The following is a 12,010-nucleotide window of genomic DNA, read 5'->3' as shown; positions in this document are numbered from 1 at the left end:
ACAATAGTGCGTAAGAGTGACGGGGCAAAAATGCGTAGATATTTAAATATATAAATATTGTTGGGCAATTGCATCACTCTGGTTTCCTGTCCACGCAGGAAATAGCGTTCTTGTTTACCTTTTAGGATCCAAGACAGATGTCTTCCTTGCAAATCCATGGGTGACAGTTGCTAAAACAATTATGAATATTTATTTTTTGGAATTATAGCTAAAATACGTTTATTTGTTTTGCCATGGCTGCGAGTTTCTGCTGGTGCTACTTATATGTGCTATTCCTGCTATCTGCTCCTTCGTTCTTATCCTGTCTGTTCGTCACGGGTGAACAGGTAGCGTTGGTGGAGGTTGTTCTGAGAGAACGACGAACCGTTAGCACCGTTTTACAAGGTGAGGTGATCGAAGCAAGCTGGGGGAACACCGTCCTGGAAGAACAGAAACAAACGGAGCATGTTTTAGAAGGAGATTTAAGACTGGTAAAGTATTACAGGGATTTGAAAGAAAAAACAAAAGAGCAAAATAGCCTACTTTCGGATATAGCGTCCCATCTGTTGAATATTGCAAATGATGCAGATTCGATCCGTCTCATGGCTAAAGCGACTAACGATTTCCTCAATTCATATTTGTCATTGTCCAATTAGCAATACCACACGTGCCTTTACATTCGTTCCAGAAATCTATGACAATATTATTCATCTCGAATCGTCAGGTGCAGGGTGACCAGCAGAAGGAAAGCCAGGAGGAAGAAGATGAGGACGACCAGTCGAAAGAGCAGGAGCCGTGGATAGGCGTGGTTCCCATAAAGGTTGAGAAAAGCCAGGCTTCCACAGGGAATCAGGAGTCATTTGCTGCTGCTGTTGTCAACAAAGTAAGCCTAGAGAGAGCAACAGGTGCAGGATTGTACTAGTTGACATGGGTTACACACACTGTGATGTCGAGAACCAGCGAGAGAGCCGTGTATTAGACATGAGGGAATGAGGGGAGAGTGTGTCGAGGTAGCTAACTTCCTGGTCTGTCTCTGGTAGATGAAAAGAGCCTTGGTCCTTGGGGCCTCAGCACTCATCATCCTGGCCCTCAACCAGAACACAGTCAGAGAGGTAACCAGGAAACACACACACACATGTCCGTCCCTCTCTCTCTCTCTCTCTCTCTCTCTCTCTCTCTCTCTCTCTCTCTCTCTCTCTCTCTCTCACACACACACCCCCACCTCAGTGCTATGCTCAGATTAACCCTGTGTTTGCCGTTGCAGATGGATCTCTCCCAGGTCATCTCCAAACCAATCATTGTCATCCAAACCTCTGAAAATGTTACTAAGCTCATCGGAGCCCTCCTCAGGTAATAGACGGAACACACAACCCCCCCCTAGAGCCTTGGTACCAGTCTGAGGCCACTGCGAGTTCCCCCTTCTAGTGTCTGTTCCAGTGATGCACTCCTTACATAACCATTCTAGACTTGACCACACCCTTTCTGCACAGGGGTCTTCAGGCAACAGCCAAAATAACATACAAGACCATTCTACAGGATAATCTGGTGAGAATCGTTTATTTTTTATATCCTGTTTTGTTTTAATGGTGTCAATACTATCTAACACGTTTGAAAGTATGCATTACCAAAATGATCAATGACGATTTTTTTCCCCTGAGTATAAAGTGACCTTTATTACAAAGCGGTTGAGCGAGGGCCGTTTTGGGGTGAGGGACCGTGTGACCGTGTCTGGTTCCTTGTCTGTGGTCCGTCAGGGGGCCACCCTGACCCTGTGGTCCACCTGCGGTCGCTCCAGAGGGGGGATCTACGGCGAGTGGCAGGGGGTCATCTGTACAGGAGAGACCAACTCACAGGTCCAGGTGGGGGACTCACTACACACACACTAACAAACACATTTACGCACGGTCATACATACAGCTGAAGTCAAACACATACTGACATTAAATGCGCTATAGCCACAGATTACTTTAGTCCACATATACACACAGACGAGTGTATTTATTATACATAACACTCGTAACCTCATGTTATACAACAAGTAGACTTGAATCTTTTATATATGTTACATCTCCTTTCCCCCTCCTCTCCCCCTCCAGAAGTACCTGCAGCAGCTGTGGAACACTGTCGTCCTGGTGGCCCTGCTGCTGTGCACAGGGGTCATAGTTCAAGCTCGCTGGCAGTATCATGAAAACCAGCTCAACGACGAGTCCGAGGTAAGGGACTCGTCAGTCCGGCGTGACAGGGAGGGTGGGGACGACGGGCTTGTTTTCCCACATCAAGTGACACTGGTGTGGGAGGGGTGAGCCGGAGAGTTCGTCGGACCAGGTCCTGACCTCTGCCCTCCCCTGCAGTTGCTTCCTAAGCAGGACATCCTGAAGAGGCTGTCGTCCCTGCAGACCAGGACGTACCGCCAGCCCAAGCCCTGGTGTGAGCCAGACCAGGCCGCAGAGAACGACCTCTGCGCCGTCTGCCTGGAGCCCTTCAACAACAACCAGGTCAGCACCGCCTGGGCAGCTGCAGTACACACACACACACATTCACAAACACTCATTCACATACACACACTAAGCCAACAACGACCAGGTCAGCACAAGCAGCTAGCACAACATTTTGTAACGTGTAGACAGGCTGTTCCGGGTGTGTTCACTGTTCTTGTATAACTGTGTATGTGTGTGTGTATAACTGTGTGTGTGTGTGTGTTGCAGTGTCTGCGCGTCCTGCCCTGCCTCCATGAGTTCCACAGAGACTGTGTGGATCCCTGGCTGCTGCTGCAGCACACCTGTCCTCTCTGTAAACACAGCATCCTCAGTGAGTCTCTCGTCTTCTCCCTCTCCTCTCTCTCCCTCCCCCATCCAAACCGCTTCACACTCTACACAGCACGTCCTGGGGTTCTGAGCAAGACATCTACCGAAGTTGTACTTCAAACAGAGCCCGGTTCTCGAGATAATAGAACCACAGACACACACACACACACTCCTTCATAGTTCTAGATTCTTGCTCAGGCAGGCTAAATCGTTCAGTAAAACATTCACTGTAGGCATAAACATCACAGGGTTAAATATCACAGAAATCTTCCTAAGACCTTCTGCCTTGTTTCCTGTCACTAGGTAGCCGCCGCAGAGACAGTTAACGCCAGCTAAGGTTTAGGACCGCCCACGCCGACCAAAATACCAATGAGATCACGCCATCTTGTCTTCAGACCTCACTTCCTCCTGCACTGGATTGTGGGAACAGGGAACTCCACACGGCAGTTGGCTACCTGATGGAACAGTGGTCTGGGTTGACCCCTGACCCACTCTGGGTTCAGCCAATCCAGACACAGCTCCATTGAAACTGTAAACTATACTTGATACTTAATGTCAAAAGTACTGTTGTTGAAACAGTATGGCGTCTTCCCAAGATTTTGTTACTGTATTGGCCCACAGGGGCTCTCGAAGGTGTGTTGGGTGTGTTGAATAGTTCCCAAGTACCACAGACTCCCATGGTTTTAAACAGGTCATTTGAACCCAACGCAACACAAAGGAAAGACTAGGAAAAATACCAGGAAACATCGTTGCATGGATGTCAAACGTTACAGAAATAGACGCATTCTTGTACTCTTAATATATGCAATAATCCAAAAGAATAACAACATTGATCTAAATGAATGAACTGAAAAATGTTAAAGGGTGTACTTGTAATCTTGAATTAACAATTGCATTAATTGCCTTGATTAACAAGCTACTAATATGAGCCTAGACATGTTCCAACTGCAAGCAGACCAGAAATGAGCTTACACTTAAAATCACGAAGCAGTAAATGTCTCCAGAATAGCTGTCAGAGGGCTTTCGGCAGACAACCGAGGAGACCTGTGGCCTTCAGGGCTGGTCCTCAGTGGGTCCTGAGGACCAGGGCTGAAGGCCACTGGAGTAGACTGTGCCTGACTCCAGACAGGGCTGGAGATGTTAGCTTTGAGACGAGCAGCAGAAGGTCAGACCCCCTGAAAACTAGGCAACCAGCCAATGATAATGTGTCTGGGAAAGGTCGCCAGGAACCAATAGGATCACTTGAATTACCGTCACTGCACCTACTCCAGTCGGTCGATAAAACAGCACTTTGAGAGAGGATTTAAGAGTAGAGCTTAGTAGTGACCTCGCGTGAACATTGTTCCTGGTTAAGAGGGGTCAGCACCAACATGTCTAACGGTGGTCCTCGGGAAGGCAGTTGGAAACCCACTTGCCCAGTTACCTCACACCTGAAAACCTGAAAGTATTGTATTTCTGTCCTGACAAGAATACCCAAATGAGAAACTGTAACTGTATTTATTTGTTTATTGTGTTTTCCATCTTTTTTTAAAGATAACTTCAAAAAAGCAATCAAATGTGTTTTTCTTTGTTTAAAAAAAAAAAAAAAAAAGTTATCACAGTGGATTCTGTTTCCTATTTAGAAAGTAGTTGATTGGTGCATGGCAGCTGTAGAACGTTCTAGAAAGCTTCTGCTTGTCTCCTTGAGGCTCACGCTTCCAAACACACAGCAAGTGAAGACGCCGTCTGTCTTGGTCGCTTTTTATGTCGTTGCGGTTGGACCAGGATGGTAATAACTCCTCCACATTAATGTTCCTCCACACACACACACACACACACACACAGGCCACTTCTGCACATTAATTCCAGGTCTTATTAAATTGATTTGTTTCATGGCCAAAAAAATAAAGCTGTTTGTCGTCTTTTTCACTACCACTTTGGCATACTGAGTATTTTCAAAATCTAAGTGGGCCGGACAACCGCAAGAACTCTGAATCAAAAGCTAAAAAGACGTGCTCTCTGAGTAACACTCCACAAAAAACTGTTCTCTGTTCTGTGAACGATGAACTGACCCATTTGTGAGTAAAAAAAAAGAGAAAAAGACAAAGGATTAACTAGTATTTCTTCACCACAGAACCCTAAAAAAGCCCTTAGAACATGACCTTGGTAGTGGGAAGGAGGATTGCAGGAGACCCCTGACCTTCAGGAGGTTAACTAAACCGGGGGTCACAACCTTTGACCTTTATCTCTGGGATGGCCGATCCATGCTCCATCTCTCCGTCCGTCCGTCCTCCCTCTCTCTCTTCCTCTCATTCTGACCCATCGCCACCATCGCTTCCATATCTCGTGCACACAGTCTGCTTGGCAGGTCTCCAAGGTGAGTTCGTCGGTACCACCGTGACGGTCCTCAGAAGGGGATCATGCCCTTGGTTCTCTTGCGGTCAGACATGGCCCTGCGGTTGTGGTTGGCCCCGCGGCTCTTGTTAGCCTCCTTCTTGCGGCGGTCCAGGACGGTGTCCTGGGTCTGGCCCTGGCCCTTGGGCCGCCCCCCCACCTGGCTGGGGGGAGGGTCTGGTCTGTACCTGGAGGGGAGAGGGGGGGGGGCATCAACACAGGCATCTCTCAAAAAGGTCTGTTTGTGATAGTGCTTGTAAGAGAGAGCCAATGTGTATTTGGATGAGAGGGAATGTGTGTGTCGGTGGGAGATAGTGTGTGTGTGTGTGTGTGAGAGAGCGTGAACGTGTGTGTGTGTTTACCCTCTCCTCTGCTGCATGGTTGCTCTGCGGGCCTCCGCCCTCTCCCTCAGCAGAGCCGGGTCCTGCACAAACTGGTCTCTCTTCACCCCGCCGCTCTGCAAGGGGAAGAGTTCATGAGCAGCTGCCCTGACCGGCGCCCCCACGCCTCCCAGGGAGCACCACACAACGGCAGCCCCGTGGACACGTGCGTGGGTAGGCCACGTCTACCTACCTCCTCTGGCTCCTCTTCCTCCTCCTCCTCCTCCTCCGGGGCTGGCCGGCCGCCCGTACGCAGCACCTGAGGCACGGTGAAGGGCCTGGGGGAGGAGGGAGGGAGAGAGGGAGAAGGAGAAAGGGCCTTTTCACTTTCAATTATGAAAGAGCAGCGACGGAGACGATCGAGAGAGAAAGAGAAGGGAAGAAAGAGAGAGAGAAAGAGAGGGAGGGAGAAAGAAAGAGGGAGAGAGAGAGAAAGAGGGAGAAAGAAAGAGTCGGCAGTGTGGAGAGATGGGGGGGGGGGATCAGACCTGCGGTTGAGCAGGTTGCTGTCTCCGTCCAGGTCGTTGGCGCCCACTTGGTTGATGTCGTAGGTGTCGTCGTACTCGTCGTCGTAGTCGTCCAGGGCGAAGGCCGGGTCGCCGGGCGTGACGACGACCTCGTCCACCACCGTCTCGTAGGCGAGGTAGCGGGCCTTCTGCTCGGCGATGTGCTTCTTGTCGTTGAGCATGTCGCGAGCGCTCTCTCCTTTCCTGGTGGGCGGAGTCAAGTATTCAGGCCTCAACCCTTAGTTCACACAGCCCTTTGTGTTCTGTGGTTCAGTGGCAAGTCAGAAGGGGAGGGAGGGAGGGAGGGAAGGAGGGAGGGAGAAGACGAAGAGGACGGTCACCTCCTGCCCTTCCAGATGCGGGACATGTCCACCTGCTCCCTGCTGAAGACGTCAAACTCGTCGTCGTCGAACACGTTGGACCTGCTGCTCAGTACTGGAGCCGGCTCCTCCTTCACCGGCCTGGTGGGACAGCAAGACGCAACGCTGACACACTGTGTGTACCCTGTGTGTGTGTGTGTGTGTGTACACTGTATGTCTGTGGGAGACCCAAGGACACTAAGGAAACCTCATTTACGTTTGAAAATACTCTCACACACACACACACACACAAGGTCTCTCTAAGGGTAGGAGGCGGTTGGCCCCGTGTACCTGGGCATGGCCCTGTCCAGCTGGAGGAGGTCCGGGGCCAGCCGCTCCTCCAGGATGTTGTTGATGACCAGCTCAGAGCTGTAGCCGTACTGCTGCAGGCAGGCCAGCAGGAAGCCCTCCCCCAGGTCCGGGAGCAGCTCGCTGATGTGGCTCAGCAGGGACTCCAGCTCCCCCGCACTGATGGTGCCCGACGCCCCCTGGGGACACACACACAGCAGACAGACAGACAGACGTACAGACACAGCAGACAGACAGACAGACAGACAAACAGACAGACAGACAGACGTACAGACACAGCAGACAGACAGCAGACAGACAGACAGACAGACGTACAGACACAGCAGACAGACAGCAGACAGACAGACAGACAGACGTACAGACACAGCAGACAGACAGCAGACAGACAGACAGACGTACAGACACAGCAGACAGACAGACAGACAGACGTACAGACACAGCAGACAGACAGCAGACAGACAGACAGCAGACACAGTCATTCATTCATTCAGTTAGTGACTCATTAGCACTGCTTCATGACTTCCTAACCGCCCCATCACGACTTAGGCGTCCACATCCGGGAGGACTCACGTTGTTTCCCTTCGGGTGCACATCCATCATGGCCTCCGCGCCCCTGGGCCTCTCCCCTCCCTCCCCAGGCTCCAGGGCCCCCTCTCCTCCCCAGGCCCCTGCTTCCCCCTCCGCCCTCTGGACGGCCCCCAGCCCAGGGGAGGCCCGGGCCCGGGGCCTCTTCCGGCCCACGCTATCCCAGGCGATCCCCACGCCCTGCAGCAGGTAGGAGGTCCGGGTGTCGTCGCTGGAACGGGGCGGGGTTAAGGAAGGGGGCGGGTTTAAGGAAAGGGGCCAGATCTATCACCTGACAGGCTGCGTATGACCTCTCTACTACTAGAGAACCTCCCTAGAACTGGAGAACCTTCCTATGACTGGAGAACCTTCCTATGACTGGAGAACCTTCCTATGACTAGAGAACCTTACAACAGAGAGCCTAACTAGATCAGCCTTTTTCTCAACCCTGGTCCTCGGGCCCACTGTCCTGCATGTTTTCCATGTTTCCCTGCTCCAACACACCTGATTCAAATGAGGTCGCGTGATCGCAGCCTGATAACGACCACTCATTTGAATCAGGTGTGTGGGCTCCCTATTGATCAGCACTGCAAGTGCCGGTGCAGTGAGTTACATAAAGGATGAGCATCATGATGATAGGAACAACATAATGCTGATAGTGCCCTCAGGATCCAGCGTAGAGGATACAGGAGAGGAGAGGCCTGCTGGAGAAGGCTGATGTTGTCAGCGATGGGGAACTGCTCGTCATAGTCACACAGGAACCTGAGGGAGGGAGGAGAGGGATGGAAGAGGAGGAGGGAGAGAGGGATGGAAAGAGGAAGGAGAATGAGGAAGGAGAGAGGGAGGTAGCGCTGGTAGATTACAGATCCAATCTCCTCAGCAGGCGTGACAGATGCAGCGGCTAACACGACAGGGTAACGGGGTCACATGTGTCGATGGACCTACCTTTTCTCTGGTAGGAAAGCAGTGAGGTGCTGTAAGAGTTCCTCCACAAACGTCTGAATGTTCTCCCCCCTGCGGAGGAAAAACCCCCCTCTAATGAGACCAGACAGCACACACAGCATTGTCCTCCTCACGTCATGTGTGTGTGCGTGTAGGGGTCTGTGTGTGTGTGTGTGCGTGTAGGGGTCTGTGTGTGTGTGTCTCACCCCTCCAGGATTGGCTGCAGGCAGCTGTGTTGGAGCAGCAGGTGAGCCAGCTGCACCATCCTCCTACGAGAATGACACAGCCTCCTCCACAGGTCCTCCTGAACACTGACACACACACAGGGGTCGGTCACGACGCACACACGCACGTAAGAGCACACATACACACGAGTCCAGACACACACATCCACCACAGCTCCGCCCACACATACACCCCAGCAGACACACTAACCTCTTGTTGTCAAAGTTCCTCTTCCTCACAGCCTTCTCCAACTCAGGCACAACAGTCTCATAGAACGAGGCCAGCCTGCTCCAAACCAGGAACAGAGACAACCCATGAAGATGTTCCACAAGCTCTGAGACACCCAGCCAGACCCCCCCCCCCCACACCCCACCCAGCCAGACCCCCCCCCCCCCCCCACACCCCACCCAGCCAGACCCCCCCCCCCCCCACACCCGACCCAGCCAGACCCCCCCCACACACCCCACCCAGCCAGACCCCCCCCCCCCCCCCCCCCAGCCAGACCCCCCCCCCCCACACCCGACCCAGCCAGACCCCCCCCACACCCCACCCAGCCAGACCACCCCCCCCCCCCACACCCCACCCACCCCCGACCCAGCCAGACCCCCCCCCCCCCCACACACACCCCACCCAGCCAGACCTCCCCCACACCCGACCCACCCCCCGACCCAGCCCAGGACCCCCCCCCCCCCCCACACACACACACCCCACCCAGCCAGACCCACCCCCCCCCACACCCAACCCAGCCAGACCCCCCCACAGAGCTGGACTGGAGGTCTCACCTGGAAAGGAAGCTGTGGGTGTGGAAGGTGGAGCAGGCGGGGGGGTAGACATCCAGGAAGGCGTTGGATGGTGGTGCAGGTGTCACACAGGTAGAGCAGCAGATCCACCAGGTCCTGGGGTGGGGGGATGGGGAGAGAGAGTAGAACCAGACTCCTGGTGAGACAGGCTGGGCACCCGCAGACACACACATCTGTGGTCCACAGGGAGCACGTCCAGAACTACTACAGTCCCTGTCGATTAGGGGAATAAAAAGCAGGTGTGCGAAGTCTGTGTTTGAGAGAGACAGAGCGCAAGAGACAGAGAGAGAGGGGGAGAGAGGAGAGCGAGCAAGAGGGGAATCTCACCTGCTGAGTCATGGTCATTGGCGGTGGGCCGTCCGTGGGCGCTGAGCCTCAGAGGCTCCTCCCCCTCACACTGGATCCCACACTTATGGGAGAACCGTGTCAAACACCTGGGCCAGGCGGACGAGAGGGGGAGGGAGAAACAAGAGACAGAGAGACAGAGAGAGACAGAGAGAGACAGAGAGAGAGACAGAGAGAGACAGAGAGAGACAGAGAGAGACAGAGAGAGCGCAAGAGAAAGGGAGCGAGCGGGAATGAGAGAGAGAGAGCGAGCAAGAAAGGGATGAAAAGAGAACAAATTAGGTAAGGGAAGTGCCCTAGTTAAAGCCTTCCTCGGTGGACTCTGATTGGGCCGTTTCTCCCTGCCTCTCACCTGTAACACGGAGGGCACGGCCTCGTCCAGGTCTCCATAGTAACAGGGCTGCTGGGTAAAAATGTTCTCTGGAAGAGAGAGAGGACACAGCAGATGTAAGCATGAGTGACTCTGGGTTGGCGCAGCCCCGTTTGGGGGAGACAGACCAGAGTCGCTCATCCTCACCGATCATCTTGTGGAGCAGCTGGAGTTGCCTTTCCCAAACAAAACACAGAGGTCCAGGATCTTGGGAATGTCAAACAGGAAGTTGTTGTAGATGATCTCCCCGAACACAGCCGGAGTTATGAAGTCCTCCTGAGGGGGGGGGGGGGGGGGGGGGGGGGGGGGGGCCAGACGACAAATGGGGAGACGGTTTTTACTCGAACGAAAACACGCATCTCTTTGTCTCACACATTTGACAGGGAAGCCCCACTCGCACCCAATCTCCACCAATACAAATGACAGCAAAATAACACCATGAGTGTTCTAATGAAAGTCCTGCCGCCCAGACCGACGTCCTACCTTGGACTCCTTGTGCGTGGCCATCCTGAGGAAGGCCATGAAGACGTGCCTGTGAACGTGGCGCTGCATGTCTCGCCACGGCCGGGGTTCGAGGGCGCCGCCGAGGAGTCGAGGCCGCGGGGCGCGTGACGCAGGTACGAGTCCAGGCACTTCTGCAGCGACTCGTCGAACACCACCTTCACAACCACCAGAGAGAGAGAGCAGGTCTTGGGACCGCACTACACCCCACATCCTTCCAAGTAAATCTAGTACTCCGCCAACTCACCTGAAGGCAATAAAGACATATATAGTGTTCTTCTGAAACAGCCGACCACAGTGGGATGACGGCAGTTAGGAACTAACCTGACACCAGAACTTGTCGTGTGGCAGTTCCAGCAGCCACTCCAGGTCCTCGGTGATGAACTTGGCATGTTCCAGAAATTCTTCCTCCTGGGCTGGTGAGCAGTCCTGTGGGGGGGGGCCTGTACAGCACGAAACAGCGCTCCTCCTTCCGGTCCGGGTGCTGAGTCAGACACAGTACACGAAACGCGCCGATAGATTAACTCCAAATATCCTGATTCCTCTGCCTGTATGCAACGACAGAAACTGAAAGCTGCGGTATATACGCTTTATCCCCTGCCGTACCAGTGCTGGCAGGGTGCGGTCCTTTCCCGTGGGCCCCGCTGACTCAGTCACCTGCTGTTCGTCCAGTGGCACTCTTGCACTGGCCATCTCTTCTCTCTCGCTGCTGTACCCTGAAAAGATCAAATAAAATCAGTGACAAGTAACTGACTAGCAACCACTGTGTCACACAAACGCCACCATTGGGGTTGCCTATACCAGGAAAGGATAGAAAATAAACTTGACTCGCTCACTTAATAGTACTAGTTGTGCCATCTGCGTTTGATAGCTAGCTACTGTAGTGACGCTAATTAACTGACAACTTGGGTTTAGCTGACAGCTAACAGATAGCTAGCTAAGCTAGTAGTAACTTACACGTACTGTAGTCGTTTAGTTTCAGACAGCTGTCTAACCAACGGCGTAAAGCATTGTAACTATCCAAACGTGGCACAATTTTATCACAACATGTACATAATTCAGATAATGAACACGAGTGGCTCACAGCTTGTTAGCTTTCCATATGATTGGATTGCTTTGCATATGCTAATGCATTATGCTAGTGGTGTAGAGAAACTAGTGCTAGCTCGTACTGTACAGTAGTAGCGTGCTATTGGCAACCAGACACACACACTAGCCAGATAGGCTACATTATTCAGGCAGGAATGTCATCATATTATTATAACAAATTAAATGTAATGAGCACCTCCTTAAAGCCACTATACTCACCGCTTAATGTAATTCTTTGCGTACTTTTTAAGTCATTACATTAGTTCATAAATCCAGCTGGTTTGCAGCGAAGCAAGTCGTGTCTTCAGACAGGAAATGCTCATTGATTATTGCGCATGCGTAATAAGTGGTGGCTAAAAGCGACAGCAGCACATTATTATGAGACGCTATTCCATCCCTGTGAATCCCACACTTGAAAACAATTAACTTAAAGTTCTTAAAACATGTAACATAATAATCAGATG

General features: G+C 52.4%; 2 protein-coding genes across 2 annotated transcripts; one reads left to right on the top strand and one right to left on the bottom strand.

The window, feature by feature from the left end:
- Positions 1-79: 79 nt before the first annotated feature.
- Positions 80-4,334, top strand: rnf215 (ring finger protein 215). The gene is made up of 10 exons (XM_047015666.1): positions 80-470; positions 704-862; positions 1,020-1,091; positions 1,244-1,329; positions 1,470-1,524; positions 1,734-1,838; positions 2,076-2,192; positions 2,331-2,474; positions 2,685-2,787; positions 3,087-4,334. Exons 1-10 carry the CDS (start codon positions 234-236, stop codon positions 3,107-3,109), a joined length of 1,101 nt encoding a protein of 366 aa, XP_046871622.1. The 5' UTR covers positions 80-233; the 3' UTR covers positions 3,110-4,334.
- A 543-nt stretch (positions 4,335-4,877) lies between these two features.
- On the bottom strand, positions 4,878-10,894 carry ascc2 (activating signal cointegrator 1 complex subunit 2). Its single transcript, XM_047015662.1, is given in 21 exon segments — positions 4,878-5,344; positions 5,519-5,613; positions 5,730-5,814; positions 6,025-6,246; positions 6,384-6,503; positions 6,693-6,889; positions 7,281-7,506; positions 7,962-8,036; positions 8,220-8,288; positions 8,423-8,527; positions 8,652-8,726; positions 9,224-9,288; positions 9,290-9,337; positions 9,569-9,586; positions 9,588-9,656; positions 9,658-9,675; positions 9,939-10,006; positions 10,104-10,127; positions 10,130-10,232; positions 10,440-10,615; positions 10,782-10,894. Coding segments are annotated over 20 exon segments (1,926 nt in total). The 5' UTR covers positions 10,509-10,615; positions 10,782-10,894; the 3' UTR covers positions 4,878-5,169.
- Positions 10,895-12,010: the final 1,116 nt, after the last annotated feature.

Source organism: Hypomesus transpacificus, unplaced genomic scaffold, assembly GCF_021917145.1.
Source record: "Hypomesus transpacificus isolate Combined female unplaced genomic scaffold, fHypTra1 scaffold_31, whole genome shotgun sequence".
In the NCBI taxonomy this organism is placed as follows: Eukaryota; Metazoa; Chordata; class Actinopteri; order Osmeriformes; family Osmeridae; genus Hypomesus; species Hypomesus transpacificus.
The sequence above is the reverse complement of the archived record's forward strand: the minus strand, read 5'-3'. Positions and strand labels throughout refer to the sequence as shown.

Coding starts and splice junctions, on each gene's coding strand:
- rnf215 (XM_047015666.1), top strand. CDS start 234: ATGGCTGCGAGTTTCTGCTGGTGCTACTTATATGTGCTATTCCTGCTA. Junction 2,193..2,330: donor AGCTCAACGACGAGTCCGAG/GTAAGGGACTCG, acceptor CCTCCCCTGCAG/TTGCTTCCTAAGCAGGACAT. Junction 2,475..2,684: donor AGCCCTTCAACAACAACCAG/GTCAGCACCGCC, acceptor TGTGTGTTGCAG/TGTCTGCGCGTCCTGCCCTG.